We start from the raw sequence: 24,907 nt of genomic DNA, 5'->3' as shown, positions 1-24,907 counted from the left end.
ACTCACGTGGCCCAGACGCTGGCAGCATCCCCTCTCTCTGGCCCTTGGAGGCACAAGCTCATTGACTGAGCCTGCTGCCTGCCCCCTGTCTGGGGGCTTTTCCAGGCCTCCAAACTAATAAGTGACCAAAACCAGCTCACAGCAGTTGCAGAAGGGGAGCGGAGAGACCAGCAGCCCAGGAGAGGGGCATAAGGAGAAGCTGATACCATGGCTGTCGTTTTCCAGCCCTCAAGCTGTGGGGGCTCGGGAGGGGGAAATACAGCTACTGCAGCATCTTGACATAAAATGAAAAAAGGAGGCACTGATACATGGACTTTTGGAGAACTTCTGTCAGGTAACTTCTCTTTTTCTCAATACATTTACTTGCTGCTCTCCAAACACTGCATCCCTATCTCCAAATCTCTGCATCCCTAAGAGAAAGAAATCAGGCAAGGGACGCAGCAGACCTGCATGGTTGAGTGGGGAGCTTCTGAAAAAGCTCAAGTGGAAGAAGGAAGTCTCCAATAAGTGGAAGAAGGGACTGACCCCTTGGGAGGATTACAAGAATGCTGCCAGAGCGTGCAGGGATGAAACAAGGAAAGCCAAGGCCGCCCTGGAATTAAACCTGGCCAGGGATGTCAAGCTCAACAGTAAGGGCTTCTACAAGTATATTGGAAGCAAAAGGAAGACCAGAGAATTTGTGGGCCCACTGTTGAATGAGACAGGAACCATGGTGACGGAGGATGCGGAGAAGGCAGAGTTACCGAATGCCTTCTTTGCTTTGGTCTTTACTGCTCGGCCCAACCCTCAGGAGTCCCAGGCATTGGGGGAACTAACGGGGAAAGAAGACGACTTCCCTTGCGTTGAGGAGGATGGAGTGAGGGATCAATTAGATCAATTAGATATTCACAAGTCCATGGGCCCCGATGGGATGCACCCGAGAGTGCTGAGGGAGCTGGTGGAAGTCATTGCTGGGCCGCTCTCCATAATCTTTGAAAGGTCCTGGAGAACAGGCGAGGTGCCTGGGGACTGGAGGAAAGCCAATGTCACTCCAGTCTTCAAAAAAGGCAAGAAGGAGGAGCTGGGGAACTACAGCCCCGTCAGCCTCGCCTCCATCCCTGGAAAGATGATGGAACAGCTCGTTCTGGGTGTCATCTCAAGGCATGTGGAGGAAAAGAAAGCTATCGTAAGTAGTCAACATGGATTCACCAAGGGGAAATCATGTCTGACTAATCTGATAGCCTTCTATGATGGCATGACTGGATGGATAGATGAAGGGAGGGCGGTAGATGTGGTCTACCTTGACTTAAGCAGGGCGTTCGACACGGTCTCCCACAGCATCCTTATAGGAAAGCTTAGGAAGAGTGGGCTTGATGAATGGACAGTAGGGTGGATAGAAAACTGGTTGAAAGATAGAGCTCAGAGGGTCGTGATTAGGGGCACAGAGTCTAGTTGGAGGTCAGTGACGAGTGGTGTTCCCCAGGGGTCAGTACTGGGTCCAGTCCTCTTCAATATATTCATCAATGACCTGGACGAGGGGATAGAGTGCACCCTCAGCAAGTTTGCTGATGACACAAAGCTGGGAGGGGTGACTGACACACCAGAAGGCTGTGCTGCCATACAGAGAGACCTGGACAGGCTGGAGATCTGGGCAAAGAGGAACCTTATGAAATTCAATAAGGGCAAGTGTAGGGTGCTGCACCTGGGGAGGAATAATCCCATGCACCAGTACAGGTTGGGGGCTGACCTGCTGGAGACCAGCTCAGCTGAAAGAGACCTGGGAGTCCTGGTGGACAACAGGATGACCACGAGCCAGCAATGTGCCCTTGTGGCCAAAAAGGCCAATGGCATCCTGGGGTGCATCAAGAAGAGTGTGGCCAGCAGGTCGAGGGAGGTCATCCTCCCCCTCTACTCTGCCTTGGTGAGGCCGCACCTGGAGTACTGTGTCCAGTTCTGGGCTCCCCGGCTCAAGAAGGACACGGAACTGCTGGAGAGGGTGCAGCAAAGGGCTACAAAGATGATTAGGGGACTGGAACACCTCTCTTATGAAGAAAGGCTGAGGGTTTTGGGTCTCTTCAGTCTGGAAAAAAGACGTCTGAGGGGTGACCTTATCAACACTTATAAATACTTAAAGGGTGGGTGTCAGGAGGATGGGGCCAGGCTCTTTTCAGTGGTGCCCGGGGACAGGACAAGAGGTAATGGGCACAAACTTGAGCATAGGAAGTTCCACCTCAACATGAGGAGGAACTTCTTTACCCTGAGGGTGGCAGAGCACTGGCACAGGCTGCCCAGAGAGGTGGTGGAGTCTCCAACTCTGGAGACATTCAAAACCCGCCTGGACGCGTTCCTGTGCAACCTGCTCTAGGTGACCCTGCTCTGGCAGGGGGGTTGGACTAGATGATCTCCAGAGGTCCCTTCCAACCCTATGATTCTATGATTCTGTGATTCTATGAAACAGAAGGTATTTTGCAGGAATGGTGGTGCGGCTCCCTGACATCCTGCAACAGACCAGGACTGAAAAGCTCAAGCTGGTCCCAGGAGCTGTGACCACTGAAGTCACCATCTGGAATGCAGTCCTAAATGCCACCCATTTGCTTATTTTGGACTCCAGCAGAGTGTATCAAATCAGTCTTCCTGACCCCGAGGGCTGGGAGGTGCATTCTCAGGTTTTGGCTGTGAGTCTGGCTGCTGTGATTCCTTCTGGGCAAATACACCTTGAATTCTGCTTCCCAGCTTGTAACACTTCATCCTTGTAATCTTATCTGAGGAATTACATATAAATAAAAAATTGTATCATCTAATACTAAAATATAAAAACACACATAAAATATGTACTATTTACATACATTGATATCTATGACTTACTATATAAAATACACATATAAATATACGGAAAGTTTATCTTATATGTTACATAATAAAAAGATATAAAATTTATATAATAATAAACACATACTCTTTGTGTGTGTGCACACACGTGCACTTGCTGCCGTCATGCTTTGAAGCCAATCATTTTGTTGGAGAATAAAACTTCTCAGCCACTTCATGAGGAGACTGGGGTAACGCATATTACCACAGCTGACAGCTCCAGATGGGAACTACAGGCAACGCCAAAATGCTGCAAGAATTTTTTTGAATTGTCGGCATCACGCTTACCATTCATAATGATGTTACGGATGTCAAATGCACGGTTCCTGAGGAAACTGAAATTTCCTGGGGGAGAAATATCTCCCCAGCACCTTCATTTTGAGAGCCAAATTGGGAAGGGAAATCCAAGCTGCAGTGCACCAAGCCAAAAGAGCTCAGACAGAAGCTGTTATTGATGGTCCTGTTCTGAGCGCAGTGTTGCAGGTGGGAAAATCACCACAGCTGAGGAAATAGTAATAAATGGGTGCAGCGACTGCCGCAGGAGGTGTGTGCACAAACCTCTTCAGGCTAACGTCTGATAACAGAAGGTGAATTTCCTGGACGAGCTGTCTAGCTATATAACTAACGCAGAAAAAACCCGTCAGGAAGAGAAAACTGTTTCTGAATTGTCCACATTTAACCTGGCTACATGAAAGCAAGAAGCAGGTTCTGCCTCTGAAACTCATCTTTTTTGAGATGCCACTTGGGTTAAAAACATTTAAGTTAGCAAAGAAACAATTGCAGCCACCCACCCCTCCTGCAGGCGGGTTTAGGTGCCAGTGCACAGCCTGCTGTGCTGAGAATCTCCGCCGACCCACCAAGCTTTTCCCATAACCGAACGCGGCATGTAGACTCTTAATCAGCAGTGAGAATTGCGCTCCTCTGTGGCACTTCTGTTCAGCCACTCTGAGGTGTCTGTGCCCCTCATGATACAGTCCACAAATGTGGTTTTTTTTTTGACCTTGTTACTACAGTTCATCTAAATTAGGATCTGAGTGGCATTTAGGTGAAGTGAACACAGTCTGCTGAGACTTTTGCCTCTGAAGTCTTGGAAGACGTGACATAAATGAGCGCATCCCCTGTGTGGCATGGCGAGTTAGTGGTTGACATTACAACCTGAGATGGAAGAAGCCTCCCGGGGTACAGAAGATCCCAGAGGATGCCTCTGCTGGACTCCACGCTCTGGTGCATTATTGAGGGCATCATGTGGCACCTCTGCGAAGTCCTGGGAACATGAAAGTTGCTGCACGTGTGATGCATGGGCAGCTGCTGGTGCCCACGAAGCCATTACAAATCTCTCTCCAGCTGATGCTCTTTGAGAGTGGATACAAATCTTTCCTTTCCTCCTACTGGGAGAGGGTGTTTCAAGACCCTGACAATGGGAGGCCAGGAATCCTGTCTCTGGGAGACTGTGTAAGGCACGCGGCTGATGAGGCGGTCTGTGGCACTGTTGTGTGATGCTGCCATGAGATGTGGGCGTAGGAGGACACCTCGTATGAAGTCAGCCTCCTGATATATCAACATCATTTTGTCCCCAAAGACAAACAGAGGCTTCTGTTGTTCTGAACGAAGAGCCAGATCCTACTCCAGCCTCTGTTTCACAGACTTGACAATACTGGGGACCAGTCCCTGTGGGGCACAGCGCAGCTGGCTGTATTGAAATCCAAGTCTCCCGCCAAGAAATGGAAGAGAAGTCCAGCCACATCCCCATGAGATACTAGTACTTAAAGAATTTGGTATTTATGTTTCTTTCTTGCCAGGATCATTTTGGTGCCATTAGAAACATAAGAAAAAATGCATCAGTGAAAGAGACACTCGATAGCCCAAGAAATATTCTTTTAACTTTTTGTTAAAAACAGCAGAGAATAAATGGAGCATGTTTATAAGGTAAATAAAATAATCAAGAGTATCTTTTACCTCTGTGCCCACTTTCCCCTCTCCAGATGCTTTACCTCATTCTGTCCAGATCACTTGCCTGCACAGGATGGGGGCCAGGAAAAGGCTATTGACTCAGGCTACCGTTTCAAGCAATCCTCAGCAGGACCAGGCAGCTGTGAGCTGCAGGTAAACCAGCTGCCAGAGACCCAGGGTGCTGACAAATTAGAAATTTCGTTGCCTCTTACCCCAAGAAAAAAAACCCCACCACTTTATGTGTTTTGTACTTTATATTATCAATTCCAAGAGTGTAACTGGCAGCTCATTGTACAACTGTTAGGGCACGAGAGCGGCTCTTCTGGGTTGGGCGATCCACCGCTGGCAGTGCAGTAGTGGAGCTGGAGGGAAGAGAAAGGCAAGCGAAGACAAACAGCTTGATCCTTCTCCTGAATTCTCACAACTTTTTCTCGTCCAGGCTTTCAGAACTAGCTGTTGAAACAATAGCTGATGTCAATGGACTTTTCTTCCATTAATTTAACTTCTTTTTTAGTTTGGGATACACATCTTCTTTCAGTAATGAGTCTTGAAATTTTAATTTTGGGTCGTATGACTAAGTGTTGCCTACTTTGCTTCATCCTTGTAGCCAGCAAATTTTTTTGGGTGGAACCTCTCTAAAATATTACATGAAATAGCGAATCATTGCTCCCTACTCACTGTCTCTGTAACATTCAGGATTTAATGCACCTCTATAACACTCTCCCTTGGGTATTACCTTCTGAGGGTGAAGAGTGGAAGAGAATCTTATCTAGCTAATCTCTACTTATGTGGGAGACATTCTTTACCTTTTACAAGTCTTTTTGTCATTTGCTGTCTCATTTAGTTCAATTACGTATTTCCTTGGAAGTGAATGCAAGAGGAAGGAAAGCAGAAATTCTATTATTAAAGAGGTGGATACATCATGCACTTTTCCAGAATGCCTCCTCTTGTCTTCCATGGTAACTGAGTTAGAGGTTTTGCTACAAAAATGGTCAAAAAGACGCTACAGACGACAATTGTTACACCTGATCTTCCAGTTGCACCAGTTTACCTGGAGCACTTCAACTAGTGCAGCTGCAGATTCGTGCTTTACATGTAAAGTTACGCTCGGGAAAACACGCATCATGAAAATGCAAGTAAGAGGAGACAGCAGGAATCCAGCGCACGCTTCAGCATTGGCCATGAAATGAAACAGATGCATCCTTTAAGCATCTTCCAGCTGTTCCCTTCATTTTTACTGGAAGTCAATGGTTACTTACCAAAGCAACAGCAGTGCAAGGTAAATTCTGAATGGATCATGTCTTGAGACAAATAATAAGAAAACCAAAACTCAAACAGCCAATCACTTGAGAGTAATTTACTGAACAGCTTTCAAAGCTAAAGCACTCTGTGGTGGGAGCAGAATTCTTTCAGGGTAGGAGCTGAGTCTTTCTTTCAAAAGACAGTGAGGATGCATTAAAAACCCCTGACTCCTATAAATGCTGAAAGGTAACCATGCTTGGGCTGTGAAGAGAAAGTCATCCTGGACCCGCTGGTGTCCAAGTCACCTTAGTAGTATCAGAATTCTACCAAGTGCCAAAACAAATGTGGACATTATAGCAGCCTTCCACTACCTAGAGGGGGCTTACAGGAGAGATGGGGAGGGATTCTTTATCAGGGAGTGTAGTGATAGGATGCGGGGTAATGGTTTCAAACTGAAGGAGGGTAGATCCAGATTGGATATTAGGAAGAAATTCTTTACTGTGAGGGTGGTGAGGCACTGGAACAGGTTGCCCAGGGAGGTTGTCAGTGCCCCATCCCTGGCAGTGTTCAAGGCCAGGCTGGATGAGGCTTTGGGCAGCCTGGTCTAGTGGGAGGTGTCCCTGCCCAGGGCAGGGGGGTTGGAACTAGATGATCTTTAAGGTCCCTTCCAACCCGAACCATTCTATGATTCTATGATTTGGCCACTGTGGTCCATCTCGGAGTGGGAAATTAGTGCCCTTTGATTTATTGATGGTGCTATAGTCCTGTGACCAGAGTATTTATTCATTTACATCATATATAGCTATTTATAGCAGAGCAGGGCAGAAACCCTTCCAATCTGATTTGCCCTGGCAGAAATCACAACACAGAGCTCATAGATATGACATTGGATGGCTCAGCTCAGTCTGAGGAACTGCTAAGGGTATAATCCCCAGGAGCAAGTTTAGGTAGCAGGCGGTAACAGACGTAGCAATGCAGGAATCCCTGCCTTGCTAGTTCATCCCTCCTTACAGCACTTAGTAAATATACTGTGTGTGTTACTTGTGTAACTAGGCATGAAGTATTACCTTTCTGACAGCGAAGGAGGTGGGTGGACACTTAAATTCACAGAGAAATCAGAGGTCGGTGCTGGCCAGTTTAGAAAGGGTGGGGTGGAAGGGGAAAGGTTCAGAGCTGCCTTTTCTTCCTGCATCATAGTGTATATATAACAGATTCACCCTAAGTGTCTACATCTCGTATTTCCTAACCTGATATATTTGCCACTGGGAAAGGAATCTAACGAGCCGACACAAGAAACAACTGACAGCAACATCGGCGCTGCAGGAGCAAGGGAACGGCCGGCTGCAGACCCACCTTCACCTGTCAATGAGTATAGTTCAATAAACCCTGCCAGCACCCAGGATCACGGCAATCCAACCTACAGAGGACTTGTAGATATCTAGAGATTTTTGATGTTCTGGAATTGAAAGAAAAATCCCTCTCTGAGCCACGCGTGCAACCACAATGATTAAAAAACCCCTGAGCTGACCACTTCATGACCAGAAGACAATCACTTCGGGAACAAAGCAGTGAGATTTATTGCAAACACAGTAGTAAGTTTATATTCTTCCGTCCATTTGGCAGATCAGTTTTTCTTAACACTGACACTTAACATTACCGACACCTCTCCACAGAGTGATATTTATACACAATTTTTAGTTCAGTAACTGAACGAGAAGCAGTTTTATTTTTCTTCTTGTTACAAATGCCAAATATCACAGCCATAGACATAAGCAAAAAATTGTTCCAAATAAATATGCATGGAAAAGATTTTTGACAGCTTGATAACAGATTTAAACACAGTAATTATTGTATAAAGGGTTTAACAAATGGTATTACTGACAGCAGAATAAGCAACTCCAGTGAAAAGAGGATTGAATACATAACCTGGAAATAGATTAAATATATATATATAAAATATACTCAGTTTATTGCATGGGTAGATAAATATTAACATATTTGTGCACATAATTGGGAATGAGGCACTTATTCAGGTTAGTACAAACAAGGCCACTTGCTAAGTAGAAGGGAAAATGTTAATAAGCCGCCAAAAAGTCTTGCCGAAATCTAAAACCTTGAAGCCACAATAAAAAAGGCATGCTGTCACAGATGTATTTATAGTTCACTGAATTGCAAGAAATCCAATTTCTTAAGAATGGGACAAATCCGGCAGGCCTTACTGAAAACACTGGGATTTTTTTTCCCAGGCAGAGGACTTTGAAATCTGACTCATGAATCTTACTCAGGCTTGTCCAGCTTTTCCGTGTTTGCTTTGTGTTTTCCTTTGTTATCACCAGTTTGCACTATTATTTTATATATTGTTAGAAAACCATTAGTCTGATAATCCCCATCGACCTAAACATTTGAGTTTTAATCAGACGCTATTCAAAGCAGAGATCAAGTTGTTTACTGGGCTAAATATTTGGCTTGTGGAACACATGGGTTTTGATGTGATTTTATAAAAAGAAGTAATAATTAAAAAAAGATTTTGCCTGCAAGCAGCTTTAATGATATTTCAGTCTGTTAAAATTCAAAAGCAGAAAAATAGCTCTACTGATAAACACCTAATTTCTGTATTTTATATATATATCTTTAAAAAGATCTTCTCTGCTTATACAAAACAGGCATTTTATAAATATTAAAATGTTCTATTATTTACATGTGTCCCATTTTACTGTGGAATCTTTGACTGCTATTATCCAAACATGCAGTTTCTAGGAGACAAATTCTGCATTTCTCATTATCGCAGCGATTTCACATAGAGGCACAAAGGCAAATTTGATCTTAGGTTACATTTGCAACTTAGTTGTGAACTGAAATACGAAAAGTATCTGTGGGTTAAGTCTTTGATCAATCTTGCACACATAATACATGGATCACAAAACCAGGAACTTCATTAAAAGAGTAAATTAATGTCAGGTGACTAGGGAAAAGGTCTAATGCGCTGGGCACGTCTTGTGGATAATTGTTTCAGGCTAGAACTCAGATTAATTAAAATAAAAGATGACTGCATGGTTTTAGTAATGGAGTTTGACCCTTAGGTTGCTGCAAACATCCTTCAATTACACAGCCTGAATCACAGTCTTCAGAAAACCTAGAAAAGGTATGACAGATTCTCACCTGATTCTTTTGGTGAAAAACCAATGAAATCTCGTTAAATCAGTGAAGTTATAACAACATAAATCCAGAGCAAGAGATATCAGTGTGAGTCCTCTGTGGGCATATTCACACCATACCGTGAATCGTAACACAGATATCCCCAGGCTGGTAGACCTCAACATTTCTGAGTCTTTATGGCTCAGAGGACGATTGTGCAGAATCACTAGGTCAGGAAGCGTTTTGGGTACATTTTTTAGTTGAGAAGCAGCATTGTGTGCTTGCGGCCAGGCTGCTTTCAAGTCAGATCCTGTTCCGCTAACTCAGATCTCGGCAGCGTGGTCCCCAGAATACCAAATGCCAAGTGTGTTGCAGCTGAAGATAGTTTGGGGGCTGCCCGCACCCACCACCACCAGATGGTGGAAGGGAACAGGTATTTTAGCAACAGCCTCAACAGCCTGATTCAGATTTTATATAGTTTATATAGTTTAACTCCGTTGACTTGAAATGACTTATTGGTGTATAACGCTAGCGTGACAAATGGCACAATCTGTCCTGAAGGTTAACATATGTTTCATGGCCAAGCATTTGGCAGGATATCTTTGGGAAAGAACAGGTCCCGTCTGGATAAGAACTGACATGGGACACTGCTGATCCAAACTTCCGTGGAACATCATGCTGTCACGTTACCTAAACCGAGAACACTGACAGAAAATTAGAATTACTCTTGCAAAAGTAGTCACTTGTTAAAAAATGCCCAACGATGACCCAGCACGTTTGTCAAGAGATGCTATGATTATACAGTAATAAATGCTACTTGATTCAATCAAATGTTAATTTTTTCTTCACCTTCTTGCCATTTAATATGGCAACTGACAATCACACGCTGGATTCAGTATCGTGATTCCTCGGCTCAGTTCAGGCAGAACCTTGTCCTCTGCATTTTGAATCTAACTCTAGGTACTGAAATACTAATGCTTGCATTTCCCAGCAGTGGATATGCACTAACAAATATAATTTACCTTACAACACTTCCATGATCCATTATAAACTTAAGAGGACATAAGCGTCCAGTTTCAGCGAAAAACAAAATTCTTTCTGGATTTGTTGTATTCTTTGGCTTTATAAAATCATAAATAAGGAAAAAAATTCTCAGATTAAATAGCTGAATAAAAAGTATGTATTGCATCCTGTGACATGCAACTGATTATAATGTTATACTGGCTAATCTAGCTGTCTTTTGAAAAACTTCAGTTACACATAAGTAAAAAAAATAAAAAATAAATCACTGGTATAGCTAAGTGAAGTCAAAAGCTTATAGGAGGGAGGATTCATGCCCGAGGCACTTCATCACCTTTCGGACTAATTGCAGACACTGAGTTCTTTGTGAAAAACAGCACAACATTTAACTGAAGAGTGTAAGAATTCCTCCTCTCAAGTATTCTGTGTTTCCGAAGAAACAGATTTCCTTTCTTATTGCAGACGGGATATATAGCACCTTTGGATAGTTTCTTCTACATTTTTAAACGTCAGAAAATACAAAAACAAAACAAAAACCTCTCCCTTACAATGCAGTTCCTTGAATTGCTGCTTAAGCTTAGTGCATGATATCCGGACGCCAGGATTACCTGTCGTGCAAAGTGGGAGATTCGATATGGACTCTTCTACTGTTGATAATGGCAGCAGGAGTTCAGGGTAAAAAATTTCAAGTACACCTAGAAGCATATGAACCTTTTATTCCTCATGAGTCACCATGATCTGCTGCAAACAAAGTGCAGTTCAAGTTTTTTTTTTTTAGGCACTCTGGAGACTCTGGCTTGAATCCTGAGGTCTCGGAATCAAACCTCCGAGCTGTCGCTGGTGTAATTATACGGTAGCATCATTGGTTCGTTGCTCCCCGACTCCTTCGTGGTTTCCTTCTTCTCAGAATTTCGTTTCCGTTTTAGCAGCAAAATGATGATTGCAATTAAGCAGATGGCAAGGAAAACGGCAGCAGCTCCACCAATGACTGTGACTACGCTGACCCCTGCACTTTGGTTATTCAGTTCCCTGGGGAGAACGCCATTGACTGCAACCTCTCTTTGGGGAACCTGTTTCTTGCTGGCGCGATCTAGTGCTATGTGCTGTATGTTTGTTCCTCGGTTGTTTTCCACTCCAATGTCTTTTGCAAGTTCTGGGGCCTGCTCAGCTCCCCTCTTCTGACGTCTCTGTGCGGATGCTCCTGAGCTCCCACCACTAGAGAGTGAGTGGTACTGGTGCTCCACGCTTCTTTTGCCGATTCCACGATTAGCATTCTCTTTTGAACGTACAGTGTAGATTGTATGGACATACCACTCCCTACCCAAAGACACCTAGAAAGACACAATTGTTTTGTATTTAAACACACAGGCACACAATCTGGAGAGCACTACACACAGAGGAAACCAATCACTGTTCTGAATTGATTGCCTGGACAAGTATTTTCAAAATGATGCACAGATAACCCCCACTATGTGCCAATGTGCCACAGAGGAGTCTTGTTTTCTGCCAAAATTTTAAGAGGGGGTAGTCTCTATTCTTCTCCATGGCCAGACTCTATGGCTATCAGGTGCAGATGAAGAAGCATGACCTTAGCATTTTTTTGGTACTGTTAGCACCAATGGCCATACAAAGAATCTCAGCTGTAGACAGGAGGCAGTAGAGGACCTTGCAGGACCAACTTGACAGCTTACTAGGCCCTGGCTGTGGCTTTCTTTCCATCTTAACACAAGAAAAGAATTTTGAACTGTGAGGATGACTGAACATCGGAAAAGTGTGGCTGTGGAATCTCGACCACTGGAGATATTCAAATCTAACTGGACACAGTCTGTGTCAACCTGCTCTATGTGACCCTGCTCTGAGCAGGGGGTTGGAATAGACAGTCTGCAGAGGTTTCTGACAACCTCATCCATTCTGTGATTCCATGATCCCCTGCAGTTTGCTTGAGATGATGCTATCTTCTCTGAATTTGTCTTGTCTTTCCTGGATACATAATAAATTTGGACTCCACAAGGTCTGGTAGGATTGCCTGAATACTTTCTTAAAGCTACTGGCTGATAATTTCAGTGGTTGCATCCAAGTTCTGTTATTGTGAGAAATAACACATTTTCCATCTCACTCTTGTTTTTCTAAGTCTTTCTCAGGACATACTATTGCTTCATATTTTCATTCTTTTGACAGAATAGGGACAAAAAATTACTGCATTATTGGAAACGGATTCTTTATCTCAAAAATGAGATTTCATTTTCGTGGGGAGAGATGATGAAACCCTTTTTATGCTGATAAGTAGGCTATTCTCTTAAATATTCCATTGGCTACAATGGGACCCTTAATACTGAAGTGGCCAGGAGTAAGATTAAAGTCTCCTCAATATTTTTTCTACTAATTTATACACTTGAGGTTTTGCATGCAGTTTTGCAAATACTCAAAAGAGAACTCCTGGCTGGGTTATAGAGATCAAAGGGATCAATGCACACAGCTGAAGGATTATATTAAATTAAGGACCAGTTGCACCCTTCAGATGTTAATTTCTAGGCTTTCCAGTGCTTAGGTATTTCATAATGTGCTAGTCTGTGAGGAGAGACTTGCAGAGAAAACGCTTATTATCAATTAGATTTTGATGAAGTTCACTATAAATGCTTATGATGCATTTATTTTTTGTCTTTGACAGGCCATAAAACAATACCATGTAACAAGAAACTTAACAAGTTCTTAGAAGAAATGCATAACAGTAATTTGTATAATTTCTGGTTAGACTATAGAATTAGGCAAGAGAAACACATAGTAACCCCACAAGTATCTTTTAATAAGTGCTCCATATTTTAAATCTAGAAATTTTTAAGCATTTATAATCCTGTTTGACTGTCACTGAAATCAGAATAAATCCTTCTACTGGCTTCAATATGACTTTCTGTTAACTGCACTTCTTGTGCAAGTGTTTCTTTCTTGGTTCAGTATTCTTGCTAATGAGCTACAGAAATCATACCTGAAATAGAGGAGTTGAGTCTACTTTAAACCCATCAGAACCTGGCTGTTTAACTAACGGAATTGCTTCAGGATCATCTATTGCAAGTTTTGCATTAAAAAGCACACTTCCAAAGCTTGTGGCTTGCGTCTCCGGCTGAGCTTTGTCCTACATGGTCACACAGGAGAAAAAAAAGTTTTTAAAACACAGACTCATTTATTCTAGGAAAAACAGTTCTAATATTTATAGGAAATGTATAAATTGTGTAATTTACATATGCTATTTTATGCAGTCCAGTGTAATACCAAAAGAAAAGACATGAGAAGCAATTGTGGTGACATCTGACTTGTACTAACTTCTATTTAATCTCATGCCTGAAGACTTTTTTGTTGAAATACAATGTGGAAACACTAGAGAAAAACTACAGGTACTTTTCTAAAACAAAAAAGATACATAAACGCATTCTGAAATAAAAGTAAGGAGTCTGTTTCCCAGTTTAATGAGGCTACCTTTCATTTCTATTAACAGACATTCATATAGATTAGTTTAGATAATTAACCACCTTATTTAAAGTTAACTCTCTAGAAGTTGGGCATCGGGTCAGTAGTCATCTAGGCTTACTCTATAATTATTTTCAGAAGGGAAATAATCTTGGATATTCTATGACAGCTTTAGAGGTATCTCTATTGACTACAGAGGCAACTAACTGGATGACTAACTTTACATTATGCACTAAATTTTGGATGGCTTAAGATCATACAAATTCCAGTCCTTAACTTGCTTGTCTCCTAAGACTCCCTTTATTGTTAATGGATATAGACGATGCAGAGAAAAAGCCTATCTTGGAATTCTAACTTACGTCAAACTCTAAATGATGAGAGTCCCCAGAAAGATTAAGAATAGAACCAGGAGGGAGAAAGGTAAGATACTGCCTTCATCAATTCATGTTAGCCTGGAGCTCAAGTCAAAAATCTGGTGCTGTCGAGAACATTTTAAAGAACAATTGGTTTTGGATAAAAAATAAGTTAAAGAAAAAATAAAAAATATATATGTGCATCCTCCCAGAACTAGAACACTTACCACAATCTTAAATCTGTACAGAAGGGATGGAGAATCAGCAAGGCACCCATACTCAGTGTTGGATGGATTATATTTGGGTACATATCCATCAGCTCCTGTGCACAGGAAAACCTTCTCGATGCTACAGTAGAAGGAATCACCCAAATTCTGCACTGGATCCACCATCACCCGACCATAAATGATATCACCTGTAAACAGTGCACACAGTTCACGTCCCATTGCAGTGGAACATTTAGCGCAGTACTGGGCTGAGTTAATAAGCCCAGTCAAGAAGCTCAGTGCAGTGTAATGTGACTGCAGTTTCTGGTTGTGTTAAAGGTTCGAGCTGAAGATTCTCAATCTGCCTATAGTTATATCCAAAGTCTACTTGAGGAACACTTGCTACCCAGCTTCCCCCATAGGGGGTTGACAAAGGCCACGAGCAGAGTGGACACTCTTCTGTGCACTGCGGTTTACACAATAGCAGTAGGAGGCCATTTGCTGCTGCTATAACCTGAAACAGTTCAGGGGCTGCTTTAAATTCTGGGCTATACTGGGCTCTTCATTCAAAAAGTGAGTTAAAGAAACTTTATCATAGAATCACAGATTTGTCTGGGTTTGAAAGGACCTTTAAGATATAGAGTCCAGCCATTAACTTAGCTCTGACAAAACCACCACTAAACCAGGTCCCTAAGCACCATGTCTACCCATCTTTTAAATACCTCCAGGGATGGTGATTCCATCACTTCCCTGGGCAGCCTGTTCCAATGTAATCCCGTACACCAGACCAGGGTGTAGGTTTTGGCCTCCTGACAATGCACTTTGTTAAAAAGATGTGTTTTTTTGTCAGTAGAATCCTGTTCAGGCTGCATAAGGGTTATACTTGGTCAGACTGGCATACTGTACAAGTGGAATGAACATTATGAAAAGTCACAGAGACATTTTCTGAGACTTGGCTCCCTACAGCGTAATTGCATTTCAGCTGTCTGATAATGTTTAAGATAAGAAATGCCAGGCCTGTACAAACAACCTGGGCCATTGCTATGCACGCAAGAAAAGTATACTATGTGCAGTGGTCAGATACATATGACAGAAAGTGGTTAGGAAGGTCCAGAATCTGAAGAAGGAAAGGAGAAATGTCGTGTTGCTTCTACATCAATTTGTAGCAATTGCAGACTTTGAGAGAGAGAGAACAGGCACCTGCTGTTCGAGAGGCTGCAAATATATCTCAAAAGGCAGTCATGTATTCAAGGTACGGACACTCCAATAATTAGGTAAAAGAGGCACATGATGAAAGCAGAGGAATGAAGCGACTGCTTAGGTCCACTGGCAGATGTATCAATGGAATCAATCTTCCCACCCCCAGCCTACTCGGTGGAAGGCAGAGGAAGGGAGGAAGCCTTGACGCTGTGCAAGCACTGCTCAGCAATAGCCAAAACATTGGCATGATATCAACAGCGTTTTAGCCACAGATGCAAAGCACAGCACCATAGCGGCTGCTATTAAGAGAGTTAACTCCATCCCAGCCAGACCCAGTACACTCACCCACAACAAAAACTCTGTAATACTCACTTATCAACTGGGAATGTTCTTAATATCAGCCAATGTTTATGAAGTGCTCAGCTTACGAGAAATGGCACCAGTACTGTAACCCCCAGGCATAATACTTTCTGTGCACATTGGACAACAGCTCTGATGTAAACTGCCAGGTAGGAAAGGCAAACGCAAAAGAACACAAGCATCAAGTCCAAACCCTCACTCCTCTCTTGTTTTGACTGATCCTCATAGCGTGGAACATATATTGAACGTGCACGATCTGTGTACAATAATACCTTCTGAGAAAGCAACATCACTTTCTTGCCCAAAGCCCATTGAGCCATCGGATAGCCACAGTGTCTTTTTGGAGAGCAGGAACATCTGGGTGTTCAAGCTGAACTCAGCAGCCACTGGGTCACTGACCTAAAACACAACAGCATTAAGGCTCTTCAACAAGCATTCTTTAATGACTCCTAAAAGACAGCACGATCTTCTCCCAAGGTACATTATTTATCAGCTCCACACATCTACATGCAATAATACAGTTTAACCAAAAAGATTTCTTTGTAGTAGACATATCTTGCTATATATTTTACACACAAACAACCTCTGGGTTATCTGCCTCTGTGATATCTGACAGGATTCTCAGTTAGCTTCTTCCCACCACATTTTTCCAAATCCCAGCCAAGAAGGTGCACAAGGCACGTGTGGGGGTAACGTGAGGAAAATACTTCCCTCAATAACTTGGCTCCCTCTGACTCACCACAGTCTGTTTTCTTTATCCCATTTTCATTCTTACACGCACGTCCCACCTCTGCTTCTGATCCTCTGCCAATTATTTGAAAGTACACATTGCTGAGGATTTATTTGCAAGTATCAGTTCTTCTGATGTGCTGCAGGACATCAGATCACGCATGTGAAAATGCACCAAACAATTTGAGCATCTTTTTATGCTAATATTTATCTTTATATATTTGACACAGTTATCTATGGTTCTTCCTTGATTACATTACAAGAATAAAATAAATCAATACTATCAGCAGCAGGTTTCATTGGGCCATCAGTTGGAAGGCAAACTACACAGGGACAGAGAATAACAAAAGGGGAAAAAATACAGTGAACAGAAGAACTGGGAAGAGCACAAAGTTCAAAAAGATGCAGTGTACCTGAGGAAACAATCTAGAAGATGCACACATTCAAAAAAGAAAAAGATAAAAGAAGAAGAGGCCACTAAACAAATAAAAAAATGCTAACGTGTATACGTATATTTATGTATATATATGTGTATGCGTGTGGAAAGGAAGGGAGGAAAACAGGAATGAAAACATTCTTGCTGGCTCATGGACAAGGGGCTGATGGAATGAGATATAACGATATCAACAGAAACTACTGCTGCAAGTTATACAGCTGACACATTTATTCTTCAAATCCCCTTTTCACAATAGAGTCCCCAAACTATCAAAGCAACAGGATTTGGCAAAAAGAATGTATAACTGCAGTATTTTTATAAACCCACTGCCACCCTTTAGAAAGAGGAACCCTACTCCCATAGCCTTTTCACAGAAATAATAATTAAAAATATCATTTCCATTCTCTTCGGAATTCTTTTTTCTAAATGCCTGGGATTCAGGCTATTGGATTGCAGTGCCACAGCTTCAAATACCTGACTGACACAACTGGTTTCCAGCTGTGGTTCTGAAAGAGAATAAAACACGGTGTCATCAAGCTCTTCCTGGGCAGACTAAATGTCCACTGAATAGGAAACAAGAAGTGTGTGCTCGGCTACAGGCACTGGACGTCAGCCACACAGTGTACAACAATGGTCAGAGCAATGGCCTGGGGAAGTACTATGCATACAGCTGCGAATACATCTCTTAGGCATCCTGTTTTAAGTTACTGTTTTTATTTCAGTTCTATGTGTAAGTCTCAGTGCAGCCAGTGGCTAACCCATAGCTATAATTTATGACAGTAGTTTAAATGTAATTATTTTCACCTTCATTTGAGGCATTTTAAACCAGAGTGCTTAGAAAAATTATCTGTGAGGGTCTGCTGGGTGAGAAGAGTACTGTCAATTTTTTTGTGCCTATTTGCCATGCCCATCAATTATTTGTTGATCACTTTATTCTGCCTATTTGCCATGCCCATATGGATGATTTGGGGACAATGAAGATCACTCATGGTAGACATCCTCACCTCTGTGGGACCAAAGCCCATGAAATACTTGGTACCTCAAGAAGCAGAGAGCTCTTGAGACCGGTCCATCCCAAGGCAGCAAGTAACCTGATTATGGAAGTGCTTCTTTCAGGAAATAGTCATGCACATTTAAAGAAAGGAGACACTGAAAACGCTGGGATAAAACAGAGCTTGGAGGCTGAATGCTGTTCATGTACAGGAAATCCCAGAGTGAGATAGTGGTAATACAATACTCATTATTGTTCCAGGCTACCTGCCTCCCTTGTCAGGGGCCACAGAGAGAGGAAAAAGGAGATGGGCAGATACATGTTAAAGAAGGAAATGTTGAACAAAAATCACCAGAGGGGAGATACCAAATATATTGTCTTTTTGATGTTTGATTCTTAAAATGGGCCCTCACTCATGAACAGTGAAAACAATTGTGAAGGAAATCAGAAAAAAAAGTTTCCAAGAAAATGAAAAGCCTCATATTAAAAAGCCCAAGATGATAATTCAGCACAGCAGCTGGGGCACTAAACTAAGAATTGGGAGAAACAACTCCTGTCCCGTCATTTCACCATTAGACTTTACAGGCAAAGTCATTTTGGTCCGGATGTGACACTTCGACACACTGACTTCGCAGAATCATAGAAAGGTTTGGGTTGGAGGGACCTTTAAAGATCATCTAGCCCAACCTCCTGCCACGCACATGGACATCTTCCACTAGATCAGGCTACTCAAAGCCCCATCCAACCCGGCCCTGAACACTTCCAGGGATGGGGCATCCACAATTTTTCTAGGCAACTTGTTCCACTGTCTCACCACCCTCATCCTAAAAAAGGTATTCCTTATGTCCAATCTAAATCTACCCTCTACTAGTTGTCCCTTGACCTGTCACCTTGGCCTCGGTAAAAAGCCTCTCTCTGTCTTTCTTATAAGCCCCCTTAATATATTGAGAGGCTGCAATAAAGTCTCCCTGAAGCCTTCTCTTCTCCAGCCTGAACAACCCCAGCTCTCTCAGCCTGTCTTCAAAGGAGAGGTGTTTCATCCCTCTGACCATTTTTGTCGCCCTCCTCTGGACCTGCTCCAACAGGTCCATGTCTTTTTTGTACTGGGGACCCCACAACTGGATGCAGTGGGCTTGTGCAAGGTATCAGGTGTTTCCTAGTCTAAGGACCAGTGTCACAGTCTGACCTTTTATGCTCACTTCTCTGTCTTTTGTTTCTTATATTTACAACATGGATACTAATGCTCTTTCAGTTTTGCAGGATGCCTAGAAATCTTAGAGGTAAAGTGCTAGATACTGCCTAGTGAATTTGTGCTACTGTGCTGCTGCTAACTGCTGCTTTTTTGGGACCTTCTTTATGTTCACATAGTATTTCAATCTGTGATCAAAGGGAATAATATCACGGTGCACAGAATTTTCTCAATTCCTTTTACTATGAGTATCTCACGAAAAAGAGCTGGTCTTGGTTTGAAAATTGCTGGGGATGGGGGACTGATTGGCCACAGTCCTTGGTGATTATGATACTGTTGCAATTTTGCACCTTATCTCTATTTTGAATTGATGTACCTGAAACTTCCATATACTGTATTATTAAAGCTTTATCTGGTATAATGACCCCTATAGTATCCATTTATTTTTTCCAAGGCAGTTCTTAGTCTTAGTCATAGTTCTTAGTCATACATTCCTTCCAGGAGTTAGGTCTCTCCCCAGGCTACTTTGCCCATTTTGCAATGATTTTTGCAGGTCTTTTGAATTTTCTTCAAATTATCAACATCTTCTCATTCATATTAGGACCAGACACAAGCTGTGGTTCAGCATTGCTGTGAATTGCTTTAGAGCTCCTAGAAGATTAGAAATGCCAGACAAAAGCCAAAGTGCTGAACTTGCATAAACTCCCCCTACCTCCCTCCATTCAAACTTTTAAAAACTGTTTTGCTGGGTTAACTCTGAGAAGGCTGGTTTCACGTCAGTTCATGTATCATCTCTTTGCTTTGCCAGGACTCACTTAATGCCATATCAGGAATCATCTGTTCTCCCATAGCTGGCATAATACCAAATCAAAGCATAAAGACTGCATACATTCCCTCGTGTACTCTGGCTAATTCAATAATTGTGTATCCCTGACTGATCCGGATCGGATTTATACTGTAAGGTGATTAATAGCATACATCTATACTATTAATGAGCATGAAACCACAGCTACACTGTTCCAGTGTTAATGGTATTGGCTTCAAATACCAGAAATGATAAAACTTCATCCTTACGCATCCCAAGGTGACACTAGCTCGGTTGGTAACACTGAAAACTAGCAGTTTATGTTCTGTTAACTACGCAACATGACCCCCAGATATTTTTTAATCAATGCTTTCTACAGCAGAGTCCATTTCTCCATTTTTTGTTCCCAGCAACAGAGCTTTACAGCTGGGCTTTGTGAAAGGTATGCGCTTTGCCTGTTCCCACATTACCATATGTTCCATATCACTATGGGTGGGATTTCTCTCAGTCACTCTCGTGAGTCTTTAAAGCTAAGCATTTTACCAGTGTTGGCAATCTACACTTCCTCTATAGTCAGTGAAGGAAGTCCTACCTTAGGACCGAATGAATCTTCCTCTGGAGGTCCCACTTTTTATGCCAGAGACCTAGCTCTGATTTTTGTGTCAGATGAAAACCTTCTGATAATAGGTTTATATTTTCCTAATTATCCGATAAAACTAATTCGTGCCAAAGCCAACAGATAGGTAAAGAATTCCCAAAGGTTAGCTCGTATCACAGTATCTATCACCCAAACCAATCTCAATGAGCTTCCTACCGGCTATGAAAGATCAGCCATGCATTGAGGACAAAAAATATTTGTGCTCCCAGTTGGGTAAAACTGGTTAAATACCAGGAGAGGAGTGTGTGCTGTCCAACCAATTTAGAAATTGGTTTGTTGATAAGCAAGTAAATTCAGTTTCTATCACCACCATTACAAGACCAAAAAAGGCAATTTGGGAATCAAAATAGAAAGGAAACATGATGAAGGTATCACTGGGGTGTTACCTGCTGGAATCGTATATCCAGATCAAATGTGATCGGCTCTCTAGGATTGCAGACCACTGGTAGGCTGTACTCCTGATGTGGAGCAGTGGTACAAGCTATCAGCTTCACGGTGTATGTTCCAGAATAGTCTCGAACCTGAAAAGAGAGAGAGTGAGCTGTTCCATCAACATCCTAACTACCAGGCTAGGGCAAGAGAAGACACAGTGAAGGCTGGGGTTTTACCGCAAAATCTGAAACAAAGCTCCACTGCTGTACTGGCTGGTTGTACGTTGGCTCACTTCGGATAAGGCTGAGACTAAACGTCAGGCTCGGATGATCAGCTGACATAACCATGGAAGTTAGAGATGAAGCTAGAAACATGCCAAGAGACAGATTTGTCACCTTTAGTATTTCACTGTGAGCTCTCAGAGCCTGAAAAACTTTCACAATAATTCATAAACCATGATGCCATGGTTGATGTTAATACCTTTACAGTGCACTGGGTTTTATTAACTGAAACTAACAAAACCAATTACAGTCAACACAGCTGGGCCCCCTTGATTCTTGTTCAAGTGTCTATTAAACAGTTGCTTTTGGGCTACACAACCAGAACTGTATGAAGATTAAATTTAACAGACAGGCAAAACAGTGAGAGTGGAATGGCAAAGATCTATAATCCCTCCTGTTTTAAACTTGGAATGTCAGCCCAGGGAACACAAAATAACTTCTCTTAGCAGTGTAACTCTTTCGGCTCTGCATGATGTGCACAACTTAACATGCTAGAGGAACTGCTGAGAAAAAGCAGAAGCAATACGAAGGAGTTTTACAGGTTAATAAAACTGAGTTAAACTAAAAAAGATTTCTTAATTTTTTTTTTCCCTTTTCATTATTGTTCATCAGATTTAATTTAGCTAGATAATCTTTTCCATGGCTAGCATTCATGCTCAGATTTATGTCTGTAGACAGTCTTACACCTGTGATTATTCTGAACAAAGGCAGTGGGGTTTAAACAGATTAAATTGCAGGATCACGTCCTTAGCAATGACTAATTGAATGGCAGTGAGAATGTTTTATTAACAGAGTGATACGATGCTCATAGAAGACCTTTACTTACTCTCTGAAAAAGGTCTAAATAACCTAGGAAGTCTTCAAGTTAGACAAGAAATGTTAACGCTATGTAAGTTCCTAGGGCAACATAAGTAAATAGCTAATCATAACTTTTGGATTAAAAACATATATTTATAGATCCCTAGTTCTTCATCTTTCATAAATGAGGCTCTTGATCAAGGGGAACTATCTGCTTTCCCTCAGATTCATCCATATTTCATTGTTTGACAATCTGAATACAGTCATCAATGACAAAAAAATCCCAAGTAGATGAAAAATCCTTATCTGAAGAGCACAGTACAGCAAAATATCAGATATCAGTAGCAGAAATAAGAAAAAAGAACAGTATGAAGTTTTGGAGGGATGTCTTTGTTTTTATAGTACTGATAAAGTGTAGATTAAACTTACCAGGATGGGACATCACAAAGACACCATGAAACCGGGCTTCAGTCTTGAAGTTGACAACCAATCGCCCGTCTTCACTAATACGCATGCTGGTTGGGTACAGGGAACCTGGCAGCAGAAGCGAATTCACAAAGTTTATTCCACTTGCAGATGACAAATAAATCACACTCCTACAAAACACTAATCCCTCTCTCATTTCCCCTTGTCATGTCAGCTGTTTGGGAGAGGGCCTGCTGGAACTTTTTGGGTTGACTTGAGATTCTTCTCAAACAACAGTTTACACAGTGGGGCCTAGAGTTTTCACAATGCTTCAGCTTTCCAAAGCACATACAGAACTTCCCAGCGAAGTCATGGCTTTACAAGTTATCATGGACCCACACAGCCACTCTACTAAAATGAGGAAAGTCCACAGCACAGGCCGTGCTTGTGTTCAGGCAACAGCATGGTCAGCTGCCAGGCGGGTCTGTAGAAGGAAGGATACTTTTGTTTTCACCGGTACTCAAGCTGACCCTACTGATGAAAGCTGGTTCGGAGACATTTTTCCAGTGCCTCCCTATCCATCGTCCCAAGGCAGCACCCACCAGCATTTAGTTGTAGCAGTTGGTTGTGGCTGCCACGGCAACCCGCTTGTGGGTGCTTGAATCTGTGAAACTCATTCTGACAGGCTTTGCATTGCTGTTGATGTCTGGCACGAATCTGGCCCAAAACAGAGGCCTAATGTTTCCTAATTTCAGGTTACAAGGTCTTGTGTATATGTCAGAAATGGTTTCTTGCCGTAGCTTGCAGCCAAGTCCCTTTTTCTCTAGAGCTCTGCAAAGCTTCACAGTTCAAGTGTTTCCTTCAGTGCTCCCTTACAGAGAGCCGGTGATGTGCCACCATTCTGCCTGCCAGGGGCAAGAAGGAAACAGAAATGTTCCTTCATGAACGTGTCAGAATGTGAATGTATACCACCTGTACAAAATCACCTGTATTTGTACCACATTTTTATCACATTTGTATCACATTTATTGGTACATTAGAAATATATATATATGTGTGCATGAATTATGGCACTAGAAGACCTTGACGGCTTTACAGTTCTATGTTGAATTTGCGTAGAACAATTATATGTATCTGGAGGTATGGAAATAAACTGGGAACTAGTTAATCCCTCCCTGCTCAGAAAAACAGCTGCTCATTGTGCAAGGCACAATGTGAGAAAATACTGCCCAGATCAGATTGGGATAGGTTGGGGGTCTACCCTCCACTACCTCACTGTGTTTATCATGTGTTTTGTGCTGGCTGTTTTGAAAGGGACCTGCCAATGTTAAGTATCTCCAAAGACCTGGCCATCAGCTTCTTAAACAGAGAAATAAAACATTAAAGCATCAACAACAGGGAAATGGTGCCATAGACGTGCCACGTCACTGCTGAGACTGAGGATTAGATCTAGTTGTTATACAGTGACTAGTACATCATATGATTTGTGGCCTGTGGCTTACTCTTTAGGCATGGCATGACATGTGCTTCATTGTTGATGCACTGTAGATTCCCCCTGCCACTCCTCATTTCCTGCCTTCAACATGAGGACAGGAATTGCACAGCAATGACTTCTGTAGTTCACATACAGAGTCTGCAGAAACCAAAAATGGTTTTATGTTCACTGGAGTCCTAAGATTGACATGTGTTTATACATAATTATAGCTGGTGCCTGTATTCTACCTTAGGTTGAGACAGACATGGAACACCTGAAGTTTAATGCTGGGAAATACTAAGTGAATTTGCATAAATAGAACAAAGCAGCATATAGGTGTAACTATACATTTTAATCTTTCACAGACACCTTCATGTCACGATTTTTTAAAAAATAATTTAACTTTTTGCCAAGATAAATTCTGTAATGATAGAGTTTGATTTGTTGACTAATTATAGTTATAAACATTTATTGACAGTATCAATCACATTTAAAGAATGTTTTACAGTTTACTACTCTAACACATAGCACAGGCTATTATACCCATTATATATTTCTGTATCTTTTGAATGTTTCACAATTAATGTTTTCAAAATATCAAAAGTTTCTGAAACTGTACATTCATGGCCAGAAAAAAACAATATTGCAGAAAAGTTTCAATTTTTTTTTTCATTGAAGTGCAAGTATCTTGTGTGGTAACAGAAGATGAATACATAGTGAACCTTGAAGTCATTTTTACCTGAGTAGAAATAAACGTGCTAAATTTTGCACATGTACTTCAAACATAAGGTAGCAGTTACCTTTCTTTGCAATAAAAGAACTGATGTCAACTTTACACGGATTTCATGACCACCCCAGCAGAGAGCTGTGAGTGCTAGGAAATGACAGGTTATTTGCAACTGATAATAAATGATATACAGGTTTGTTTTTTTTTAGTATTAGAATGATTTAAAAATTATCCACTGTGTATATTATTGTACTCTTAGTAACAGAA

At 42.0% G+C, this 24,907-nt stretch overlaps 2 protein-coding genes across 3 annotated transcripts in view; one reads left to right on the top strand and one right to left on the bottom strand.

The window, feature by feature from the left end:
• Positions 1–97: 97 nt before the first annotated feature.
• On the top strand, positions 98–7,481 carry LOC134514900 (uncharacterized). 2 transcript variants are annotated; one of them, XM_063333279.1, is made up of 2 exons: positions 98–1,165; positions 7,311–7,481. In XM_063333279.1, the coding sequence occupies exons 1-2, from the start codon at positions 710–712 to the stop codon at positions 7,479–7,481; spliced, it is 627 nt and encodes a 208-aa protein (XP_063189349.1). In that variant the 5' UTR covers positions 98–709. The 2 variants fall into 2 exon arrangements, with proteins under 2 accessions (XP_063189349.1, XP_063189358.1); XM_063333288.1 differs by lacking the exon at positions 7,311–7,481 and adding an exon at positions 2,452–2,659.
• A 111-nt stretch (positions 7,482–7,592) lies between these two features.
• Positions 7,593–24,907, bottom strand: part of FREM2 (FRAS1 related extracellular matrix 2) — a 138,788-nt gene continuing 121,473 nt past the window's right edge. The window contains exons 18-24 of the mRNA XM_063333222.1: positions 22,464–22,568; positions 21,192–21,319; positions 20,970–21,104; positions 16,048–16,174; positions 14,237–14,424; positions 13,178–13,324; positions 7,593–11,525 (exon numbers count right to left, since the gene is read on the bottom strand). Coding sequence (XP_063189292.1) covers positions 11,013–11,525; positions 13,178–13,324; positions 14,237–14,424; positions 16,048–16,174; positions 20,970–21,104; positions 21,192–21,319; positions 22,464–22,568 — 1,343 coding nt within the window. The 3' untranslated portion in view covers positions 7,593–11,012. The remainder of the gene's footprint in view (positions 11,526–13,177; positions 13,325–14,236; positions 14,425–16,047; positions 16,175–20,969; positions 21,105–21,191; positions 21,320–22,463; positions 22,569–24,907) is intronic.

Source organism: Chroicocephalus ridibundus, chromosome 1 (genome assembly GCF_963924245.1).
Source record: "Chroicocephalus ridibundus chromosome 1, bChrRid1.1, whole genome shotgun sequence".
Classification (NCBI taxonomy): Eukaryota; Metazoa; Chordata; class Aves; order Charadriiformes; family Laridae; genus Chroicocephalus; species Chroicocephalus ridibundus.
This window is presented reverse-complemented; position numbering and strand designations above follow the sequence as displayed.

Bases quoted from the DNA above. Each gene is read 5' to 3' on its own strand.
- LOC134514900 (XM_063333279.1), top strand. From the start codon at position 710: ATGGTGACGGAGGATGCGGAGAAGGCAGAGTTACCGAATGCCTTCTTT. The intron at 1,166-7,310 runs GTAAGTAGTCAA...CCACTGGGAAAG, and splicing joins TGGAGGAAAAGAAAGCTATC to GAATCTAACGAGCCGACACA.